A 25,323-nucleotide genomic window follows, 5' to 3' on the forward strand; every position below is an offset into this window, starting at 1 on the left:
TTTTGTCTCTGCATAATTTCCTCCACCCAAGCATCCTTTCTTCTAGCAATAAGGAACAATTCTGGAAAGAGATTCTTCAAAGGAATTTCCCCACACCATACATCATGCCAAAACAAAACTTTCGAACCATTCCCGATCTCATATCTCACATGAGCAGCAAAAGCATCCCATCCCCTCCTAATACTTTTCCACACGCCAAACCCATATGAACCCCCAACCTCTTTAGAGCACCAACCACCCCTCAAACTACCATATTTTACATCCACCACCTTTCTCCAAAAAGCATCTCTCTCCATCGCATATCTCCATAACCATTTACCCATCAAGGCTTTGTTAAACATAACCAAATTTCTCACTCCTAGCCCCCCCGATGCTTTTGAAGAACAAATCGTACGCCAGTTAACCAAATGAAATTTAAATTCATCTCCAATACCACCCCAAAGGAAATCTCTCTGAAGTTTCTCCAAACGATTTGCCACTCCCACAGGAATAGGGAAAAGAGATATAAAGTACGTAGGTAAACTTGAGAGAGTGCTATTGATCAAAATTAACCTCCCCCCTTTAGATAAACACACCTTTTTCCACCCCGCTAGTCTAGCTTCCATCTTCTCAAAAATATTATTCCACATATTAGAATCTTTATACTTAGCACCCAACGGAAGACCCAAATATTTTATCGGAAGCGAGGCCACACCACACCCAAGAATACTAGCCAACTCCTCTACATCCCCTACCTCACCCACCGGAACCATCTCAGACTTGGATAAATTGATTCTCAAGCCCGAAACTGCTTCAAAACAAAGCAGCAAACACCTCAAGTCTCGGACCTGATCAACAGTAGGATCACAGAAAATCAACGTATCATCCGCAAATAATAAATGGGAAACCATCAAAGCATCTTGGGAACTCGATCCCACTGAGAAACCCGATAACCGCCCACTATCCACTGCCGCATATATCATCCGACTGAACGCCTCCATCACCATCACAAACAGGAGCGGAGACAAAGGATCCCCTTGTCGAAGACCCCGAGAACTACGAAAAAACCCTAAAGGCGACCCATTTATATTTATGGAAAAACAAACAGTAGAAATAGAATGAGCAATCCAGCCAACCCATTTCTCCCCAAAACCACATCTTTTTAAAACATAAAGCAGAAACTCCCAATTGACATGATCATACGCCTTCTCCAAATCCAATTTACAAATAATGCCCGGAATTCCAAAACAAATCCTACTATCCACGCATTCATTGGCCTTTTTTTAAAACTCTTAACCATTGGACAGCTGCTTTAGATCTTAATTTGTTTAATTTTCATGATTATCTTGACTTGTTTTCTCTTTCTAGTTAAGTATATATTTTGTATACTCATTGTGTACTTGGGTTGTGCCTTTGGCGCTTTTTAATAATATTTCGATTACTCACAAAAAACAAATTATTATTTAATACTTGATGACGATTTTTACAAAGCAAGATGCTAATGAAGATAAAAAGCTATTTGTTTCTCATAAAATTTGGTGTGCATATATCATATATGTTGTGTGCACGCACTTATTCTCCAACTAAGGTGGCTTTCTTCGTATGGTCAGCAGCTTTGGGCAAAATATTGACGCATGATAACTTGTGTAAAAGGAATGTTATAGTGATTGAGTGGTGTTATTTGTGTAAGAAGAGTGGGGAGTCTATTAATCATTTGTTGCTTCACTGCGAAGTCACTCGGGATCTTTCGAGCTACATTCTTATTTTATTTGGGGTAGAGTGGGTTATGCCACGAACGGTGTTGGGGTTGAATAGTTGGGGGGTGGCGATTGGGTATGGTTGTGCTAAAGAAACTTGGCAATTAGCTCCTCTAAGCTTATTGTGGTGTATTTGGCGGGAGCAGAATGCACGGCTCTTTGAAGATGTAGAGACCACTATAGTGGAGCTACAGAAGCGGTTGTTCAATACGTTACATATTTGGATAGCATCCTATCATAGCTTGAATGTTTTTACTTATGTAGATTTTTTAAATTTATTCTCTGTTCGTCCCTTTTAGGGGCTCCCTTCCTTGTATACGTCTCGTGTATAAGGGTTACGCCCCTCTGCGCTTATTTTGAATAAATTGCAATTACTTATCAAAAAAATAAAATAACTTATTCTCTCCTTTACTGGTAAGACACAACCTTTTACATCCCACCACTTGATTGCATAACTAATTTGGCGCCGGTCCCTTAAATTACACACCATTCTTACCCCCACATTTATAATGTATTACTTATGTTTCTCATGGACTAGTTCATCTCATTTGTCTAGAGTATATTCTGCACCAATTAAGAAGCTGGTTTCCCCAAGAAATGGAAATAAAAGGCTGAGGGTTGTTGGCCACATTGCCTTGTGTTTTTATGTAGTTGGTGTTTTGTTTAATATTGAAAACCAGATTACTATAACCCCACTGTGGGCCACTGGGGGGAGGGAGTATAAAGAGAAATTTGGCGTGCACTCTAGCAATATATTCAAATATTCTATTCTCTTAAATGAGTTCCTTCTGCTAAATTCATAGGAGAGACCATTCGTATTAATAAAATATTCTATATTTCGTGGAATTTGTTTAAATCATGCACATAATTTTTCTTTCAGCTAAGCCATTCAATTGTTCCAATTCTTTTCTTCATATAGCTATGCATAAATATGGATGATTAAACACACTTGGAGGCTTTGAGTTTGAAACCTGAAAGTTGCATTTAGAACAATTCTACAAAGTGGGACAGCTCAACACATTTTCACCTCAGTTGATTATTCTCTCTCAATTTTCGAAGACAGAACAAGACATATTTTCTCATCAGAAGTTGAAGTAAACTTACTTAGAACAGGAAAATCACGCTATCACAAGGTGGCATGACAAGTAGAACCTACTCAAACTATTCAAATACATTGTCTTCTTATATTTCTTAAGTAATCTTCTTAAGCTAAATGAAGATATAACAGTAATTGCAGCATTATAAATCTAGGTAATTTCAGCAGTCTACTCACTCAAAGAGGTTAGAAGGTGTTTCAGCTAAATCAAGAACCACCCTGGTACCTGAAAAATGCTGGTAATCCTACAAGAACATATGAAAGATTTATTATGATAAGGAAAACAAGACTAATATAATTGTTTGTAATTTGAAAATAATAGAATACCGTTCTTGACAGCAATGAATGAAGAGCATGTCCAAACTCATGAAACAGAGTTTCTAGTTCCCAATGGTTAAGCCTCACAGTTGATGGATTATGTGAACCAGAAAAATTGCATACAAGTGCTACCACCTGCAGTATCAGTAAAAACCAAAGCTAATCAAGACAACAAGTATATAAAGATCATGGAAATAGTTCTTACATAAAATTGAAATCATGTATCCCTCCAATCACACACATTACCCCAATAAACAACCACTGAATTTTGCTTAAAATTGCTTTCCAGTACAGCGTAACTGATTAAAACAGGAATACTAGAACTATCAAATGAACCAACAGGTTGTCCAAAATTGAAAATATCAATGAAAACTAGGGAGTACAGAAAGTAAGAGACCTTATGATATCCTCTTCCAGACAATGCTCCCTAACAAGTCGCTACATCTATCCCCTAGACTTTGTCCCTCATCTGAATTCTAGATATCATGTACTAGGGCATCTTAAAACCAATATGGCATTCCCATATTGCTCTCATGAAACAAGCCATTGTCTCATGGATATTAGGAAATTCAAGACATCATCAACGACTGTAACCAACAGTGTCCATGTTGATAGTAAATGAAAAAAAAAAAAAAAAAAAAAAAACTAAGTTGCAAATTTTTTTCAAAGAAAATAAGTCCCTAGATATTCATCACCACTAACATGGTCAGTCAAACTAAACAGGCTAGTATATGCATATTTACAGCTTAAACCCAACAAATCCTAATACCTACCACTTCATGTTGGATATAGAAGTCCTTCACTTGCCTTTAAGCTTTATCGTGTGCTATAGCACCAACAAGTCACCTCAATCTTTATTCCTTTATGCATATCTCTTCCATAAGATGTGTTAAAATCTTACCCACAAAGCATTCTAATCAACACATTGGTTACAGAAGTCCTTTACTTGCCATTAAGCTCTATCATGTGCTATGACACCTGCAAATCAACCTAAATCTTTATGCATCTCTCCTCCATAAGATACGTTATGTTTTCACCCAAAAAACTTGCTAATCAGAGTCTGCAAACTCTCTACAGCTATAATTCCCATCATATGTATGTTGACAGAGGAATGCTAGGTATCCCAAATTTTTTTTCCAAAAGTTGGTTCCCAAATGATGTGTCACAATCTCATGTGATTTATGATTTTGGAAAATGTGCCACAATCTCATGGAATTGTGACACATCATTTGGGAACCAACTTTAGGGAAAAAAATTTGGGATGTTTAGTATTTTTCATGTTGACATCAGAAAGAAGGGGAAAAAGGCTCTGGTGTCTACAGAAACAATTGTTAACAACCTGACTCCAAAAAATTTCCGCTTCAAAAGTGCAAATAAGTCAATGATGTCACTTGCACGGGAAAAAAAGAACCCCTGATAGCACTTGTTTTGGCCAAGTTTGCTACTTAGATTTGTTAGCAAATGATCAACAAAAAGACCTTCCAGATGCAATTTATGGAAGCAAATGGGATTTCAGGTTGCCTTGTCCCCAATTCCTAGGATACGGATACAATGATGAATTATAAAGTGACTAATGATTGTCTTCCCCACCCCAAGAAAAAAACAAATTACATTAACAAATACATACTGAAACATAGTTACATTCATTATCATTGAAACATCTATACAACAAAGAGCACATAAAAAATGTAAATGAGGGAAGATATGCTGACTTGAGAGTCATGCTCCTCTTTCTTACTGTCACACCTCTTAGATATAGGTACAACAATTGGCATGTCAAACATATATCCCATACCCATATCCACCAATGATTGTTTGGTATGTGTATCTCAAACATTTTTAGCATCCACGAACATAAACAACAAATCATTGAATCTCTCTTTCACAACTCAATTTCTAAACCAATGCAACATTGCAACCATGCTCATCATCTGTAATGACCCAAGGAAAAGCGTTAGCCACATTTGCGCTATCACCATAAAATAACTAGTCAATTTGGAGCTTCCCTAAAATCTCTAATAAAGCCCAATTTCACTTAGTAACCAAACAATGTGGGAGTTAGCACTCATGATTATCTTTATAAATCACCCACTCTATGTGTACAAACTCCATAAAACCCCTGACGTCCTCGTCGAGGCCACGTCATGTGGTGCTCCAGTACTACATGGCCTAACATTACTAGGTGGCTCTGACACAATTTTTAACAACCCAAGAAAAAGCGCTAGCCATATCTGCGCTACCTTTTGGAGTGATAACACAGATGTGACTAGCGTTTTTCCCTAGGTTGTTACATCATCATTGGCACCACAACTTAAGGTTTGTTTGGTAGGAAGGAAAAGGAAGAGTAGATAATCATTTAATTTTGTTTAGTGTAAAGGATAATAAGAGAGCGAGAAGGGTAAAGTTAGTAGATGGATTTTCAAATTTCCTTTTTCTCTTCTACCCAAGATAGGCAGAAAAGTTTTTTTGATAAGTAATAGCAATTTATTGAAAAGCACAAAGGGGCGCAACCCTTATACACAGGAAGTATACAAGAGAGCCCCTAAAAAGGTCGAACAGAAAATAAATTTAAAAAATCTACAAAAGTAATGACACTCAAACTATGATGTGGCGCTATCCAAAAATATAAAGTATTGAGCAACCGCTTCCGTAGCTCTACCATAGGTGTCTCTACATCTTCAAACAGACGAGCATTCCGCTCCCTCCAAATACACCATAGTAAGCATAGAGGAGCTAACCGCCAAGCCTCTTTAGCATGACCACTCCCAATTGCCGCCCCCCAACTATTAAATAACTCCAACACCGTTCGTGGCATAACCCACTCAACCCCAAATAAAATAAGAACGTAGCTCCAAAGAGCCTGGGCGACCTCGCAGTGAAGCAACAAGTGATCAATAGACTCCCCACTCTTCTTGCATAAACAACACCACTCCATTACTATTACATTCCTCTTACGCAAGTTATCATGCGTCAATATTTTGCCCAAAGCTACTAACCATACGAAGAAAGCCACCCTTGTTGGAGCCTTAACACGCCAAATATTCTTCCAAGGAAAAAATGGAAGAGAAAAGTATATTAAAAAAAAAAAAAAAGAAGCACGGAGGTGACAAGGGTGTTGTGTTTTAACCAACTTACCCTTTCCCTAAACATGTATGGGTACTAACAGTAGAAGACTACTTCAATTTTCTTCACGTCACCCAAATATGAATTGAAAAACAAAAAGCAACCCTCATTTCTTCCCATCCCTTATAATTTCTTCATCCTTCCACTTTTTCACCCCTCCTCTCAAATGGAGCCTTAGAGATTTTATAAACCTCAAATAATTAGGATTACACCAACGCCCATCGATAGTTGCTAGATGCTACATACAAATTCTTGCAACTTGATTTTTTTTTTGAACTTTAATTATTAATGGAACATTCCAAGTTTTTTACCAATATCATCTGAGGGAAGTACTAGTTAAAATGATGGCTAAGTATTGATTGTATGATGAAGAGAAAAATATAACATCTAATAAAACTTGACTAAAGGAATAATATACTTTTACGTACAGGAAGCTGGTAATCTGTTTCAGATATCCTGCGGCCCCCTTTAATTGCAAAATGAGCACAACCCGGATATTTTCCCTTCCTTGAATATAAATCAAGGTACAGATACCCCAAGTCACCCTGAAACATAAGTGTAGTGGCACAATTCAAGAATGAGATATATGGGAGAATAGGCAAACATATTTGGACATGTACAAGAGTGGAAACTGCAAATAATATACATGCAATCATTTAGAGAGAGAGAGAGAGAGAGAGCGAGAAGAAGAAGAAGAAGAAGAAAAAGAAATTACTTGTGGAGTTGCATTAAGGCCAATCAATAGTTGTTATGACCAGTACAATGCCATTCATTACTGAAGAAAGTATGTATTTTCTACTCCCACAAAAACCTAGAAGTCAAAATTAAACTGATTCCTACCCACCGGACAGAACGGATGGGAAGAATAACAGCATTCATAAGTATAGAAAAAAAGGTCAGAAAAACTTGAGTCCTTATAATGAAGAGTTAGAAAGTGTGTGGTCCAAATGAGTGTTTCTTAGTGATGCAAAGGTGTTCAAAATCAAGTCTTAAGGTTTCAAGTTGTTTGGTGTTAATCCTCATGGAACTACTATAGCAGACTATGGCTGTATCAAATTTTGTAGTGCACACTAGCATTTCTTTTCCATTGACTTTGTAAAAATCCTGTTAGTGCTAACATACTGGTGAATTAGTAGGGTACTTATGCCCTTTTGATTTGTTTGAAGATTAAATTTATAATTGACGTTAATCTCTTCAAGACCCAAAATAATGTAGTCATCATCCGTCTCAAACACAAATGCTGCAAAAAACCCCAGCTGTGTCTGCAATAGTTCCTCTACTTCTTCATCATCCTCCTCCTTTATCTGTAATAATGATAACCAGCTACCAAAGTCCCAGTGAAGTGAACAAATCAAGGTCACCCTCAGTTAAACCCATTCGAGGCATTTTAAGTTTACTCGTAAAAACTTTACTCAAAGCTTTTTTACTCGTAAAAACCATTTTTTTCCAAAAAAAAAAAAAAGAAAGTTGAATTAACAAAAGGCCTTTTCTTGAATTTCTTTTTATTGAAGTATTATTCACTTTTCATATAATAAGGAATAAATCAAGAGATTGATTGTGAGGAGTAAATCATTTGTAGCAACCTAGTAGTATATTAACTTGATATTCAAATTCAAATTGATAAATTAATAGTTCACTTTCTATTTTCAAATTATTTAAATTCCATTATAAATATACATACTTTCAATGTGTTTCATTTCAAGTCAATAATAAAGATTTAGCCCCTTGAATTTTGTGTATGGTGAACTTATGCCTCTAAAATTGAACCACCTTAGTTTTTAGTGTTCTTTCTTCCTCCATCTTCATCTTCATTTTATATAATATTTCAAATGTTAACATGGTACCAAAGCAGTTCAATTGGATCGTCCTTGAATCTCTTCACTCAGTACATTTTCCTTCCGTTGATGATTTCTATAATCACTTTGTCAATCAATTATTGGTATCTACTACTTTTTTTTTCTAAATTCAATAAGAAATATTGTAGCTTCTTCATGCATATTGGTAATTTTGTTTATGCATTTTTCACTCCTAACACCTTACATCATAGCATGAAATCTTCAGCAGAGCATCTCTTACAGGCTAATCATTGGGGGAACGTTATCATTTTAATAGCATTTACTTTTATGTGCATTTGAAGTGCAAACTATTTCGAAAGAAAACTTCAAGCTTTTGAATTCATATCCTACAAGTTGTGCATCTCATCAAGGATTTGGTACACAATTAGAGGCAAGTGTTGGAGTATAATTCGCTTTTCACATCACAAGGAAACAATCAAGGAAATGATTGTTAGGAGTAAGTCATGGGATTGCAGCAATCTATATATTGAATTGAGATTTAAATTCAAAATATAACACAAGAAAAATTGATAGTTGATTATCTGTTTTCAAATGTTTAAATCCCTTATAGATATAGGTTCCTGTGATGTCTTACATATCAAGCCAATAATAAATATGTAGCCCCTTAGGTTGTGTATGGTTCACATTGACCTCTAAAACCAAACAGCATTAATGATTTGTATTCTTCCTTTCTTTGTTTTTATCTCTATGTTCTATAATATTTCAAATTTTAACATATAGCTGATGTGGTAGACTCACATGTTGTGGGCAGATGTTGAGCTTAAAAGTAATAAAAGGAGAAATACGAAGTAGATGTAGCTATAAAAATTAAAGAGAAGTGGTTCAGGAATTATTTGAAATTCTCTCAATCCTCATAAAATTTAGATTTTATTGTATATACACAACAAACTCAACATAAATAGACATCATTGTGTATATTTGAAATAGTCCCAAATTATTTAGTTTTTTATTTGGATGAATTATTTAAAGAGAATGATTTGGATTTAATTTTTTAATTTAAATGGAATGAATAAAGCATGAAACAGCACATTTTTTTTCTATTTATGAAATTCACGTTTGGATTTAAGCCTTATTAATATGTTAATTTGAATAATTACAGTATAGGATGTATGTTCAAGTTCAGAACACAAGTGATTTTGTTGGAGCAAAATCCTCAAAGCTCAAATCCATTATGTATTATTAAACCATTTATACTAACACATGTTCTTCAAATTCCTTGATTTTAAATCCTTAAATCCAAATGCAACCTAGAGGGTTTTTGAGCATATCAAGAATAATTTACAGTTCATATCATTCATGTAGATACCTCTTCAGGATGATGAAGAGACAATTTAAGAACATCTTCATGCCATGATTCACCTGGTGCCAGAGGGATGCTATGAAATGTTGCACCAAACAATGACTCCACAAGCACTTTCAAACCCTCGATACATTGTATCAAAGGAAAATATGACGCCACAACCTGCAATTGAAAAATCATGTAGTCCTTGAATTTGAAAGAAAGAAAAAAAATATATAGGATGTTTCAACAAAGATAGCAAGGTGATCTTATTGTAAAGCATAAGAGGAAACAAACTTAACATTGAAAGTTGGGAATTATAAAGCAACAAGAAAGAACCCTGCCCATCATAAATGACATGCAAAACAAACACAAGTGCAGGACTTACTGAAGAGTCCAAGTTATAGGTGGTAGACTTCATCAACGCTGTGTAGTATGCCTCATCCCATGGCTCTAAATCTCCACATTTTATACCACATCTTTCTCTTTTGAAATCCCTAATTTTCTTAAACTCCTAAATTGAAAATAACGTCTCATTAGAGTACAAAAACTGCAAAAATCGACAGCCACTATGAGTTGCAAGACTTTCACACCTTAGAATGCCTAAAAGAAACATCATACCTCCTCAGCCTTGGGCCAGACTATCTTGCTTATCTCATGCAAAAAGGACATCACAACCGTTGGTGACGAAGCCATATTAGGCTTCACAGCAAACTCAGCATAAGATCTACACCCCATTATCTGCATTCACCAATAATAAGAAATATGAATGACTTATAACATTAATCAAAAAAACTTACAATAGTTCATATTTACCATAAAAAAAAAAAAAAAAAAAAAAAAATCATACAAACTATGAAAATAAGTGGATAAGAATTGAAATAATGTATTACATAATCAATATTAAAATGCCTCAAAAATTTCCTTCTTGAGATATAAAACAACTGTAGACGGCTACTTGTCTACGTATAGTTGCAATAATCCCAAGTTGAAAAACAACGAGTGTCATTTTGATCAAAATTTATAAGTGATCGTTAAATAAAACTCTTAAGAGACCCCCAAAATCCATATTCACCATATAGACTTGCACCTTTCTCACACAGACCATCCATGTATTCTTTTTTATAAGTAATTCAATTTTATTAGAAGGCGCAAATGGACCCAGCCCAAGTATACAAGGAGTATACAAGAGAGACACATAATTAGGGAGAAGAAAAAGAACACAAATCTAGAAATTCCATAAAATTAGAAAAACGAGAAATGTTGAGTGCAACTATCCACCCATAAAGCATTACTTAAAATTTTAAAAAAAATATTAAAAAAAAAAAAAAAAAAAAAAAAAAAAAAAATCCACCCATAAAGAGTTTTGAACATCATAGCTTTTAACTCTATTACTGTTCTTTCACAATCTTCAAAATCTCTAGCATTGTGTTCTCCCCAAATGCACCACATCAAACATAGGAACCATCCTCCAGACATCTATACAATGATGGCTACCAAACCAACCTCTCCAACTAGCCAACAATTCCACCACCCGTTGAGGCATAACTCACTCTTATCTTGAAAAGACTGAAAATCGATGCTACTTCGCAGTGGAGCAAAAGATGGTTGATGGGTCCTCTACTCTTCTTGCACATACAACACCAATCGGTCACTATGATGTGGCTCTTTCTAAGGTTATCCAAAGTCAAAATCCTCCCGAACGTTGTTGTCCAAACAATGAAAGCCAACCTCGGAGGGGCCTTGTTTCTCCAAATGATCTTCCAAGGGAAAGAAAAGCCCATGGGAGCTAAACGCACGATAAAAATATCCAACCTCAACCATCAGCCTTTTGGAAGGGTTCCAACAACTTCTAACCTCACCACCTTGACTCATCCTAAATGAGTACAAAAGATTAAGAAATGAAGTGACCTTCTCCACCTCCCAATCATGCACTAGTCTAACGAAGGTGATATTCCACTGAAAGGTATCATTAGGAAACAACATATAGTCTGCCACCGAGGCCTCCTTAAAATGATCTATATTAAACAACACCAGGAAAGATGCCTTCAAGGACTGATCACCACACCATATATCTTGCCATAATTCAATCTTAGACTCATCGCCCACCTCAAATCTACAAATCTAGAGAAGTCCCCCCAACCCCGCTCTCTTAATGTCTTTCCACACCCCAACCCCATAGGATCCAAAAACCTCATTGGAACACCACCCTCCCCACATGATGCCATATTTAACTTCGACCACCGATCTCCACAAAGCCTCCATCTCTATGGCGTAGCGCCATAACCATTTTCCCAAGAAAGCTCGGTTAAACAAATGCAAGTTTCTAATCCACAAACCGTTTGAAGATAATAGAGTACAAATATTTGCCCCATTGACTAGATGGAATTTAAACTCATCACCAACTCCACCACACAAAAAATCCCTCTGAAGTTTCTCAATACGGTTAGCAACTCCAACAAGGATGGGTAAAAGGGACAATAAATAAGTAGGCAAATTGGAAAAAGTATTTTTAATCAAAGTTATCCCACCACCCTTTGGCAAAGTCGCTTCCAACCTGCGAATTGATGTTCCATCTTTTCAATAATACCATTCCATATAGCTTTTGTCTAAACGAAGCCCCCAATGGCAAACCCAAGTATTTCATAGGCAAAAAGGACACCCTGCGACCAAGGATACTAGCCAAGCTTCCAACATCTTCCACGACGCCAAAAGGGACTAACTCTAATTTAGCCAAATTAATTTTCTTCCTTGAAACAACTTTAAAGTATAAGAAGAGGAAACATAGGTGACAGAGATGATCAGGATTTGCCTAACAAAAAATCAAGGTGACATCCGCAAATAAGATGTGAGACACAAGGAGCTTATCATTATTCCTAGACCCTACCAAAAATACCTTATTAGAGGCCCCTATCCACAGAGGCAGACAACATTCTACTCAAGGTTTCCATGACAATGACAAACAGCATAGGGGATAAAGAATCCCCTTGTCTCACGCCACAAGAGCTATTAAAGAAGCTGAAAATAGTTTTGTTTATCAAAACAGATAAACGCATTGTAAAGTTACAATGAGCAATCCATTCGCACCATTTCTCTCTGAAGCCGCATCTCCTCGACAAATACAATAGGGAGTCCCAATGAACATGATCGTAAGCCTTCTCTAAATCCAATTTGTAGAGCACATCAGGAACCCCTGATCAAATTCCACTATCAAGGTATTCTAATGAGGATGTCTTAGTAAACCACCAAAAGAATCAGCAACAGCGTGCTCTACCTTTCTTTTCTTTTTTTAATAAGGCATGGTCTCTAGCCGATTGAACTACCCCTTGGAGTTTAGTGTGATCTACCTTGTTTAGGTATCCACTTCATTCACATGATTATTTCTTCAATATATAAATTAATTAGCGAGCTTTAACTAAATATTATCTATAACTTTTTTTAAAATTGAAGAATCCTAATACACCCTCCTTATACTAAGTGCAAAGATTCGTGATACAGTACCTATACCTTAGAAAGGTTATTACATATTTTACCGATTTTATTATGTATCCCATTAACTTATCTTGAGTGCACAGATCTCGTGATAACCTATACCTTAGAGAGGTTATGTGCTGATATTTCGTAAAATGAAATTCGACACACATGCTTGTTAAATCTAGTTTGACTGTGTTTACATCAGAATGACTTAAATGCATTCTTCTTTATTTTCAATAAAGAAACATATGTCTAAGGCCAAAATACTTAGCTAGCAATTTCTTTGTGCTTTATTTCTAAACTTCTATTATCACTGAAATTTTATCCTCATTCACAAAGTTTAAAATCCCGTTCTTCAGAAACTTTGGCCAATTGCAATTTTCCCAATATATATTTGCACATAACAATAACCCCTAATGGGCGTAAAAGCTTGAGAAACTTGCCTGAATCTTTCCGAATTGACTATCAATGTTACTGGTTTCTACATCTTACAAATTTGTTTCTTATTTATTTTTTATTCAGGATATGGGAAATGAATTAGTTTCTTTTTTGAGATGGACAAGACTAATTAATTTTAAGGGAAATTATGTCATGACCCTCTCGTGCTTTGCACTTTTTTATGTTTTCAATTTTGCTACCATTTAGGCTCATGCTTCAGACATTTGTAAATCGAGACCTTGGTGTTTTCTGTCACATACACAATAGAAACGGTATGAACATACAATGATATTCCTCAGGAAAAAAAAAAAACACACTGTTGGGCCGTGCCAACCATGGCCGTGGCTGGGTGAAAGGGCACAACCCAGCCATAGCTGTGGCTGGGACGTGCCGAGTAATTGCTGACCCACCCAGCCACGGCCGTGACTAGCACAACCCAGCCATGGCTCTCAATGTTATCAAATTGGAAACTAGGGTCTCAATGTCAAAAAGTCTCCCTGATTTAAACAACTTGATGAATACTTCAAAATTTTATTTCTGCATATATTTTGACAAAATAATGGAGTTTTGATTATTCATTTGGTTGATTTTTATTTTTTATTTTTATTTTTGGTGATATGAATTCACGGTTAAATTTGTATCAATGGAATTGATTATGTACTGTTACATACTTCATTGCCATATCATGCTTTTTAAAATCATGCCCACACAGAAGCACACACATGATTGCTTCACAATGGTATACATAAGTTGACCATTATGAACTGCATGAAAGGAAACCTCAGCATGCTGAACTAAGGCACTGAAATTAGGCTAGGTTTTAGACCCATCTTCTGATAGTCAAAATTTAATTTGTCACCAGCTTGTGTGTAATTGAATCCTGGAAGAAGATGGGTGAAAGAATGACCAGAAATGGTAAAGAAATTTTTCCAAGGTGGCAAATTTAAAAGTCTCAACTTCAAGATAACCAAAAATTCAGATGTAATCAGATTGCATTCTCTATTATATAATTTCCAGAAGTTGCAAAAAAAGGTAAAGAACCTGAGCTAGCTCATGGCGGGCAGCTATAAGCTTATCAAGAACGCCAAGGTTTGCATGCGGGACAGAGTTGCCTTGGACATAGACCATTTTCCTAACCTGGAAACAAATACAGGGAAAAAGAAATGAATATCGATAACTATAACTAGAAGGGGGTAGCTAATGCAAAAAAGCTCAATTGTCTCAAAGGGATCCTAAGTTCTTTTACCAAGTAAAATCATAATAATGCATCAAGAGTATAAGTAACTTGCCAAATTCTAGCAGCCATAAACCCACATCTTGCTCATGTTAATCAAATTTATGCATAGTCCTAACTATGCCAAGATTCAGAAAACAAAAGTAACAAATATTTTAAAAATTAAGATGAAAGCTACCTCATCATCTGACGCCCATTGCAGAACAGAAGATAAAGTATGTGGATCTGTTGTTATCTGGAATCCCTTCTCTTTCATGGTATCCCTCGGCCGCAATGATTCCTTTGATATAGCAGATGTGGAACGGTAGATGGGTTTAAGGAGATGGTGCAAACTTTTGGGGATGCGTGACCGAGGAAATATATCAACAGAACCTGGGTCAATAACAATATTTTCATTGAACCTGACCAAACCCAAATACATACAAGATCAGAAACAGTCGATACTTAAACTGACTTCCCTTCAGTGTCTTCATAAAAGCACTACAATCAAAAGACACATCAAGAAATAAATGTTTAGATTGATTACAAAATCATACTCACTCCCTGCACAGCTGAGAAATTTCTATATTTAGTTGATTCACACGATCTAATTTATCTGCAAAGCAAAAGCAAAAAAATATGATTTCCTGAAAGATAAAATCTCTCATGTAACAGCAGTGGTCGTCAACCAAAAAAACAGAGAAAAAAGCATACCAGCAGAGAGATGGATTCCACCCCTCTCAAAGTCAACACGTAGGTAACGGGCTGCCCTTTGAGCTTCATCCGTGAGCAGATTACCTTCTTGCTCAGCTTTTCTGACTGCATCATACAGTACATGATTTGTATTGAGATACTGCATGCAGCAAGGAAATAGCAAGTGTCACTGGCAATAAATCATGACTGACAAGCATAAAACCTATGACATTGACAACACTTCTAAACCATAGCTGCACTAAGATTGAATGAATCTTCATCAATTCTTGGATTATTCTTTTTATATACGCTGGAAAAGGTTTCCTCTTTTTTCTAATATAACTGTTTACTACTAATCAGAAAAACATTATGCTCAGTAACAAACAAATTATTGTAAATTAATTGGCCCCAAACAAAACTGTTTATGATTTCATATAAAAATCTAAATACTTGTATGGAATCACATTGCAGGATATCCAAGAGCGGTGATACCTAACTGACGCAAGAAGGTTGGTTACATCAGAACACAGGACGGCCTACAATTCAACTCAGGGTAAGCTCGACGTAAACTTGTGTATGGAAATTGAAATTATGAGGATTAAGAGATAAGAATACAAATGGGCGTAAAATAACAAAGAAAGAGCAGAGTAAAAGATATAGAAAGAGAATATATGGATAGATGCGTTTTAAGGTGTCTTACATCACTAGAACAAAAAGAGTGTCCCTTTGTGATCTGAGATCAAATGAAATCTCACCACAAGAAGGGGCATTGCATCTGACCACACAAAATTAAGAACATTATTGCAAGATCTCACTTAAAGCAACATCTTACTGCCCTACATATAGTGTCACTAAGAGAGCCACTAGAGTTTGAAGAAGTTAGGGACTAAGTAAGGAAATTGTTTAAGGAAATGAATAAGCTACTTGCCACAAAGGTCGCTAATAAGAAGCTAGACCTCCTAGATACAAAAATAAAAATAAAATAAAATCCCAGTGTTAGAGAAGACTACAAGAAGCCCTTATGTCTAGTACAGTACACAAAACTCTAAGCCTATCAAAACCTTGAGTGGGTCTCATTTCAGTTTCATGCCAAACCAAAAAGGGCTTCTCCCACGAAGGTTGCTAATATTCTTGTTACATCCATATTTTTTTTTTTTAAAAAAAAAAAAAAAGTCCTGTAAAGAACATTCACATCAACATGGGTTATGAATTCAATAAGATCTTTATAGGATAGGGTTTCATCCTTCTTTCATAAATAAAGATTTTATATATATAGCCTGTGTTCTGAAACATGTATTAAAACGGCAAAAGGTTCACAGCATGTATAAAACATGATAGAAATTGCATTCAAAAACTATGCCTAAATAAAAGAAACTTTTAAGCTTTCTCTAACTTCAAATGTGCCCAACCAATTACGGCTTGAAGGGAAAAACTCTACTGCTGGTAAATCTGGCTGCTCTTTTTTCTTCTAACTGGAACCCAACAATCTGCTCCCCCTAAAGTACTTGCTATTTAATTTTTGGTCAAAAAAGATCTCATTAACAACAATGTGAGAGAGACATTGAAATATGAATTTTATATACATCAACTTGTTTTTAATGAATTTTAAAATTTGATCCATAGTTTCATTTTTTCAACAATGCTTTGTTGTTTTGTCCATTTATGATGTACATATTATGGTCTTATTAAATTTTGGTATTAGAGTTCTTTTAATTGAATTTTTTACATTTGTGTGGAAACATATTAGGAGGGGGTGAGGAGAGTCTTCTTGAGATATATTAGATATAAAGTGTAAAGTGGGCGATGGATCTAAGATTCGTTTCTGGCATGATGCTTGGTGTGGGGATCAGCCATTGAAGTTCCGAAGTTATTTGGTATTGCTCGTTCTACGGAGGCGTGGGTTGTGGACAACATGCTGTTTTCCGATGGTGTTATTCAGTGGAATGTGTCTTTTGTCAAAGCTGTACAAGATTGGGAGGTAGATTTGGTGTATTATATTCATTCAGATGGAGACAAGATAGTGAGGATTGTATTCGGTAGATTCCTTCAAAGAGGAAGAAATTTGAGGTGTGGCCGTTTTTTCATGAGTGATAACTTCAGGGGGTTCTTCTTTTCTTTGGAGGAGTGTTTGGAAAGTTAAAGTCCATTCGAGAGTGAGTTTTTTTGTGTGGACAACAACTCATAGGAAGATTTTGACATTGGATAATTTAAGAAAGAGAAGAGTAATAGTGGTGGAATGGAGTTGCATGTGTAGGAGGAGCACGGAATCTATTGATCATCTTTTACTCCATTGCAAAGTGGCAAGAGAATTATAGAGTGCAATCTTGACCCTATTCGGAGTCCATTGAGTTATGCATGCAAGGGTGGTACAATTGTTAGCTTGTTGGCAAGGTCAGGTGGGTAGTCACTCAATTCTAAATGTGTAGAGGATAGCCCTGTTGTGCTTAATGTGGAGTATAGGGAGAGAGCAAAATGCTGAATGTTTTGAAAATCATGAGAAGATGAAGGAAGAGCTCAAGAATATCCTAGTCAAATCACTTTTTAGTTGGACTGAGGCATATAATATCTCTCAATCTTCTAACTTTTCTGAATTTGTGGATTTTTGTAAGGGGGACTTTCTATGTATATATCATGTGTAATAGGGTTGCGTCCCTCTGCACTTTTCAATGAAATTAATTATTTATTAAAAAAATTGAATTTTTTACATTTAGTCCACCAAACAAGACAATAAATAGTAAAACCCAATTTTAGTTTTCTTTATAAGTAAGCAAAGATGTTTATAAAAAGTGTAAAGGCCCATCATTTCCGTAGAAGAGTATTTGGCATGTTAAGGCTCTGACAATGGCAGCTTTTTTTGCATAGTCAGCAGCTTTGGATAAAATTTTGACACATGATAACTTGCGTAAGAGGAATATCATAGTGATTGAGTGGTGTTGTATGTGTAAGAAGAATGGAGAGTCTATTGATCATCTGTTACTTTGCTGCGAAGTCGCCCGTAATCTTTGGAATTACAATCTTATCTTATTTGGGGTAGAGTGGGTTATGCCACGAACAGTGTTGGAGTTATTGACTAGTTGGGGCGCATCGGTTAGGTATGGTCGTGCTAAAGAAGCTTGGCGGTTAGCTCCATTGTGTTTATTGTGGTGTATTTGGCGAGAACGGAATGCGCGGCTCTTTGAAGATGTAGAGACATCAATGGTGGAGTTACGGAAGTGTTTGCTTAATATGTTATATATTTGGATAGCGTCCCTTCATTGCTTGAATGATTTTACTTATGTAGACTTTTTAAATTTATTCTCTTCTCGTCTCATTTTGGGGCTCTCTTGTATACTTCCCATGTATAAGGGTTGTGCCCCTCTGCGCTTTTATTGAATTGAATTACAATTACTTATGAAGAAGAAAAAAAATGTGTAAAGGCGCCCCTAACCCAATATTTGATAACATATACGTAACCTACTATTATAATTGGGAGAAGTGTGAAGGGAAAGGAGAGTTGAGGGATGGGTTTTGATCATCCCATGTTCATGGCGAAAAAAATTACTCACAATGGTGAAATCTCATCCATGCGAAATTAAGAGGGTGATCCAAATCTGATCAAGACCAAATAACCCTAATTTAAAAGTTTTAGAACTAAGGGAACGCTTTACATGGGTCCGAAGTTTACCTGACAAGGGTACACGAAGTGATCTTGCCTTGGAGGGATTCCCCGTCATAAAAAATTAAAAAAAAAAAAAAAAAAAAAAAAAAAAAAAAAAGAGTTTTAGAACTTATGCATGAAATAAAAATGAAAAGCTTTGGAGGGACAAAAACCTCAAATTTGGCCACTTTACTTTCCATTCAAAATATGACAAGATTGGGAAGGCAAAATCAAAGAAATAAGAATGATAAAAGAAATTTTTTTTTGATAAGTAAATTGTCTAAATAAGTAAAAGAAATGTTATAAAGAAAATTTAACTTCACTGAAGGAGCAAATCTAATGGGTGACAGCTCATCCTTAATGTTGAAGGTTTGGCTAGCATTTTGGGTTGCAGGGTATCTTCTTTGCCTATGTCTTCCTTTTGGAGCTTCGTTCAAGGCTAAATCTATTTGGGACGACATGATTAAGAAGACAAAGTGTTGCTTGGTGAAATGGAAGAGTATGTACTTGTCAAAAGGTGTGAAAGTTACCTTGATTAAAAGCACTTTATCTAATCTGCATACTTACTACATGTCTGGTGTTGCCAATCGCATAGAGAAGTTGCTGCGGGATTTTTTATGAGGTAGTATCGTAATGATTCAAGAAAAGCGCTAGTCACATATGCCCTATCACTTCAAAAGGACTAGTCAATTTAGAGCTCCTTTATAAAGCCCAATCTCACCTAATAAGAAACCAATGTAAGACTTAGCACCCATAAGTGCCTTTATAAGCTACCCATTTCATGCAAGTTATTCATCTTCCCAATGTAGGACTAGAGTTTTACAATCTCCCTCCCCCTCCTTAAATCTCTGACATTCTCACCATAAACACATCATGTAGTATTGAAGGTGGGTTGGGGATCCAAAATTTACTTGTGTTCAACCAAGCTCTTTTTGAGAAGTAGCTTTGGCGCTATGCTCATGAGAAAGATGCCTTATGGAGGGTGGTTGTGGATTCAAAATATAGCAGTGCGTGCGGTGGGTAGGGTTCAAATGAGGTCCATGTCCGTATTGTTGTGGGGCTTTGGAAAAATATCAGTAGGGGCTTGAGGGAACTCTCTAGTCATACTAGCTTTTAGGTGGGTGATGGCTCCAAATTAGATTCTGGCACCACAGGATCAATCCCTCAAGATAATTTTTCCGGACATGTTCAATATTGCACGTTTTAAGGAAGTTGTCGTGACAGACCATTTGGAGCTTTCTAGTGCCTCTCATCAATTGAATGTTAACTTTCTGAGTAAGTGGCTCACGATTGGGAGGTGAATCACTTTAACTTGTTTGACGTCAAATCATACTACAATGTCCTTGTTCCCCATGATAGTACTCCTTCCCTTAGAGGATTATTTGGTAGAATAAGGTTCCCTTGAGAGCAACATTTTTGCTTGGTCGGTGGCATTAGGGAAGATCCTTACCACGAATAATCTAATGAAGTGAGATGTCATTGTGGTTTATTGGCACTACATCTGTAAGAAGAGTGGGAGTCAGTGGATCATCTTCTACTCCATTGTAAGATTTGTCAGTGCTCTTTGGAATACTATCTTCAGCAATGTAGGGCTAGCTTGAGTTATGCCTAGTCGGGTGGTAGACCTCTTCGCTTGCTGGAGAGCACGAGGTGGTAGGCCTTAGTTTGACGCAGTATGGAAGATGATACCATCTTGCCTAATGTGATGCCTTTGAAGGGAAAGAAACGATCAGAACTTTGAGGACCGTGAGAGGACACTGGTGGAATTAAAGGTTTTATTCTTTAAGACACTTTTCCATTGGGTTGCTGCCTTTGACTTTAATATTTCTAACTTTCATATTTTTCTAGATCTTTTTTCTTCTTTTAGTTAGGTGTCTCTCTTGTAAACATCCTATGTACTTAGGTTGCGTCTTTGCGTTTTTTATTGAATTTTCGATTACTTATAAAAAAAAAAAATTTAAAAAAAAAAAAAAAAAAAAAAAAAAAAAAAAGATAATTTAACTTAATTTTCCTCTATAGTTCCTTATGGGCATCATATAAAATTGAGAGGAAGTCTATAAGCTCTCCTCTCATTTGCTCCCTGTTGCTATGCCCCACCTCTTATTTCTCTCTAACTCCAAGACATAGCATTTAACGTTCATTAGTGCAAGTAAATTAATATATATGGTGAAGTGGTATGTAAGGCATCAAGAACTTATCCATTCCAGCCCGCTTCATGATTCCATTCAAAGTCTGCCCCTGCTGAACCCATATAAAGGTACAAAGAAGAGGGCCAAAATAAGTAGTATTAGAAACTGGATAATATTTTTGTTGGTTCCACTAGAGGCTACCATCTTAGGGATGAAATCAAGGCTGTGACTGTGATTGTGGTTCTGAAGATTAACTATATCGCAAAGGTCAATAAGTCAGCCATAATTAAAATTTATATAAGAATTTAATGTAACTTGTGCAGACTGGTAGTAATCACCCAATTAATTTAACTAGAAACAATTAAAGCTAACATAAACTGGCATAGGTCCTTAAATGAATTGTTTTTCTACCCAGGAGAGGAAAGCAAATATTGACCGTGGCTTTCTTTGAATAAATTTCTTTTTAATTAGTGAACTGGATCTGTACCTTCATTTTTGTTTACCATATAATTTTATTGCTTGGTAGGGTATCACACAATATTGTGATGTACTACTTTCTACTGGTGAGTAGCTAATAAATAGAATTTAGCAAAACAACAGCGCCTACTATAATAATAATAAAAAATAAAAAATAAAATAACAAATATATTTATATATATATATATGCACAAAATATTAGTTTATGCATATATATATATATATGCACAAAATATGTTCTAAACTATATATAATAAAACACCAAAAGGTTAAGAACATGTATAAAACATTATAGAAATTGCATTCACAAACTATGCCTAAACAAATAATTGGCCTACTGTTTCTTCTTCGAGTTGGATTTAATCTCTCTCTCCATATAAAACCTAGCTGCCTCCAAAAACTTACCAATAAGGACAGTCACCTTCCCCTAAAGATTCCGTTATTTAGACAAATGTAGTATATATCATTTCACTAATTTCCAACTCGCCCCAAGCCTGAATTCTTCTATCAACAAAACAAGTTGCTTTAATTTTACTTATAACAGATACGACCATGCTAAAAAATGTTCACACAAGTCTGCCAGTAGTTCGGAGCCAACTGCAACAATCATGAGAGAATTTATTGAGCAAAATCCTTAAATGAGGCTCTTCATTTGTTGTATTGCGAGGTGAGCGTATAGTCTAAAACTCAATATACAACAAATGAGTTATATCTAGCAAATATACAACAAATGAGTTATATCTTGCAACCGAACTACTAGCATAATAGTGTTGCATGTGTAAGAAGAGTGGGGAGTCGATGGATCATCGTCTACTTCATTGTGCTATTATCAGTGTTCTTTGGAATACTATCTTTAACAATGTAGGGCTAGCTTGGGTTATGCCTAGTCAGGTGGTAGACCTCTTCGCTTGCTGTAGAGCACAAGGTGGTAGGCCTCAATTTGATGCAGTATGGAAGATGATAATGTCTTGTATTATGTGGTGTCTTTGGGGGAAAAGAAAAGATCGAAGCTTTGAGGATTGTGAGAGGACATTGGTAGAATTAAAGGCTTTATTCTTTAAAACACTTTACCATTGGGCTGCTATCTTCGACTTTAATATTTATAACTTTTATATTTTTCTAGATCTTTTTGCTGCTTCTAGTTAGGTGCCTCTCTTATATACATCATGTGTACTTGGTTTTTATTAGTTATCAACAACAACAACAAAAAACTCAATATACATGCAATGCAATAATTGTGCAATGTATGTTGCTCCAACTTAATACTTGTGCAGCCAATCAATCACATTTAACTCTTATTCAATAAAGTCTTCCTCTGCCAAAAAATATCATTACCCATCAACATCTTCAAGCTCAAGGATATCCTCTACAGTCACTATATATTATGTAATGTCCCATGCTACCACTCTTTGCCATTGTTAACATTTGTATTTTAAATTTCATTTCACCTTCTAAATCCCCTTAGAGACACTCCATATTGAACATTTTGTCATCATTAGAAATTCATATTTGTGCACACAAGCACATGCTAACACGCACACGACAATAATAATCTAAATGTTTACACGTCCAAAGGCAGTGGTAGAATAAAAGTTGCAAAATGCTAGTTAAGATAAATCTGATCCAAAACAAAATGGATCCCCAGTCACCTCACATGTAGATACTCATTAATTCTCATCGATGCCTTGTTAGCCTCCTCGACGAACTCCCTGATTAACCAAAACAATCAAAATGCATACACATTAGAACAAATAATTTAAAAAAAAAAATTAAAAAAAATTAAAAAAAAAAAAAAAAAAAAAAAAAAAAAAAAAAAACCTTTATTATGACTACTAATAATATTTCACAAATGATCAACCTGTCCGGATGAGTATTTCTACAAAGCTCCGCTGAATCAACCACCGAACAAACCTATCAAATCAGACACCAACTCTAATAAATTAATAATAGCTTTCTTATTCTCATACAACAGTACAAACATAAATATACATCACATGCATACATTTACAGACATACATACACTTACAGTACAATATGCATAATACATACATAAGTACGTACATATAATGATGAAACCTACCGTATTGGAAATCTCATCCATGGCTCGGATAATTTCGGGGGACGAAGGCATGCCGGAGATGTATGAAACAAGTTCCCCAGACCTTAACAGATATAAAATTTAAAAAAAATCATACGTTAAAATTCAAATATTAAAAAAATCAAAGTTTACAATTTCCTTCAAATTTCTTTTCGATTAACGTTTCGTTTTACCTTTCGATGGCATCGTCGACGAAACGTTGAAAGCCTTTGGCGGACTTCAAGTGGTCGAAGCCGTAGAGGCCGGTGGAGGCTCCGGTTAGCGAAGCGACGGAGGTGTATAAATGCCGGATCCTGAGAGGACCCGGATGGTGGGATCCGAAAAGGGTTTTCAGACGGAGAGTAGGAGCGGTCCTGCGCATTAAGGGCCACATGATTCGGTAGGGTTGGGTCGGTGGCCACCGAGACACTGTGGTTGGACCAGTTGGTGGTTGATGGGGAAGTGGCGCGGTGTAGTCCGCCAAGTCGCCAAGAGAGACTTACGGCGCCCGAACAAGTTTTTGTATTTGAATTTTGGGGGTTGTAAATGGGTCGCCGGATTGAGTTCAGGTGGACACGGATCGGATCCTCGGGTCGTTTAAATTTAGAGATAATTGCACCATTAGTCCTTTGGGTATGTCATAATTACAAATCACTCATATGGTTTAAAAAGTTTATGGAAAGTCCTTATGGTAAACTATAATTACAAATCGATTTATGGAATCGAATTCCGTTAAAAATTTTGACAAATTCTGTTAAATGTCACGTCAGCGTCACGTCAAACCAATAAAATGACGACATATGTCCATCTGAATAAAAAAATATAAATTTATCAAAAAATAAATAAATAAACTTATTTTTTTAAAAAAAAACAAAAAACAAAAAAAACAAAAATGGGGAGGGGGTGGCTGGGCCACCCCCAGCCTTTGGGGAGGCCACAGCCACCCCCAAAGGTGGCCGGGGGTGGCCAGGCCACCCCTCCCCTTTTTTTCTTTTTTTTTTTAAATAAGTTTATTTATTTATTTTTTAATAATTTTATATTTTTTTATTTAGATGGATATGTGTAGCTATCTTATTGGTTCGACATGTCGCTGACGTGGCATTTAACAGAATCTATCAAAAATTTTAACGAAATTTGACTCCAATTATCAATTTGTAATTATAGTTTACCACAAAGACCTCCTATGAACTTTTTAAACCATAGAGGGTGATTTGTAATTATGGCATACCTCAGAGACCAATGATACAATTATCCCTTAAATTTTATTGCAATCTCCCTACTCCCTAGTCTATTTGCGAGTAATGCATCGTGTCATTTTTGTGTCTCTTCAAAAATAATGTATCTTTTAAAATTATCATTAAATCAATAACAATCTATCACAAATCTAATAGTAAATTTTAAAAATCACATCATTTTTTTTTTAATGGATACAAGATAAACACAATAATAACATTTAGAATTACTCGTTTGCTTACCATTATTTTTGAATGTCTTTTATAATATTTTAATTGCAATGCCCTCCTTTAGTGACTCATTGTTATACAACTAACATCCAACTTTATAATATGGCAATAAAAATCAATCATTGGATCAGTAGATTCAGCACTTGTAAAAAATTAATATTAAAAAAAAATAATAAATGATTGTCACTGTCACACCATCCTAGTTGTATGGCAGTTGTATAACAGTACTAAATAGCATTATTCTATCAAAAATATCCCCATAAGACATTAGAGAAAACATTGCAAGACACATAATAGTTAGAGGAGGTAAATGT

At 35.7% G+C, this 25,323-nt stretch overlaps 1 protein-coding gene across 2 annotated transcripts in view; it reads right to left on the bottom strand.

The window, feature by feature from the left end:
* Window positions 1-24,088, bottom strand: part of LOC133861884 (mitochondrial intermediate peptidase, mitochondrial) — a 30,366-nt gene extending 6,278 nt beyond the window's left edge. The window contains exons 1-14 of one of the 2 annotated variants that reach the window (XM_062297703.1): window positions 23,741-24,087; window positions 23,550-23,631; window positions 23,328-23,380; window positions 23,124-23,178; window positions 15,248-15,386; window positions 15,095-15,149; window positions 14,733-14,955; window positions 14,362-14,457; window positions 10,030-10,149; window positions 9,797-9,922; window positions 9,436-9,591; window positions 6,702-6,818; window positions 3,160-3,285; window positions 3,010-3,077 (exon numbers count right to left, since the gene is read on the bottom strand). In XM_062297703.1, the coding sequence (XP_062153687.1) occupies window positions 3,010-3,077; window positions 3,160-3,285; window positions 6,702-6,818; window positions 9,436-9,591; window positions 9,797-9,922; window positions 10,030-10,149; window positions 14,362-14,457; window positions 14,733-14,955; window positions 15,095-15,149; window positions 15,248-15,386; window positions 23,124-23,178; window positions 23,328-23,380; window positions 23,550-23,631; window positions 23,741-23,940 (1,616 nt within the window). In that variant the 5' untranslated portion in view covers window positions 23,941-24,087. Of the gene's footprint in view, window positions 1-3,009; window positions 3,078-3,159; window positions 3,286-6,701; window positions 6,819-9,435; window positions 9,592-9,796; window positions 9,923-10,029; window positions 10,150-14,361; window positions 14,458-14,732; window positions 14,956-15,094; window positions 15,150-15,247; window positions 15,387-23,123; window positions 23,179-23,327; window positions 23,381-23,549; window positions 23,632-23,740 lie in introns of both variants that reach the window. The other variant, XM_062297704.1, reaches the window with a different exon arrangement.
* Between the last annotated feature and the right edge of the window lie 1,235 nt (window positions 24,089-25,323).

The sequence above is a fragment of the Alnus glutinosa genome, chromosome 2 (assembly GCF_958979055.1).
Source record: "Alnus glutinosa chromosome 2, dhAlnGlut1.1, whole genome shotgun sequence".
Classification (NCBI taxonomy): Eukaryota; Viridiplantae; Streptophyta; class Magnoliopsida; order Fagales; family Betulaceae; genus Alnus; species Alnus glutinosa.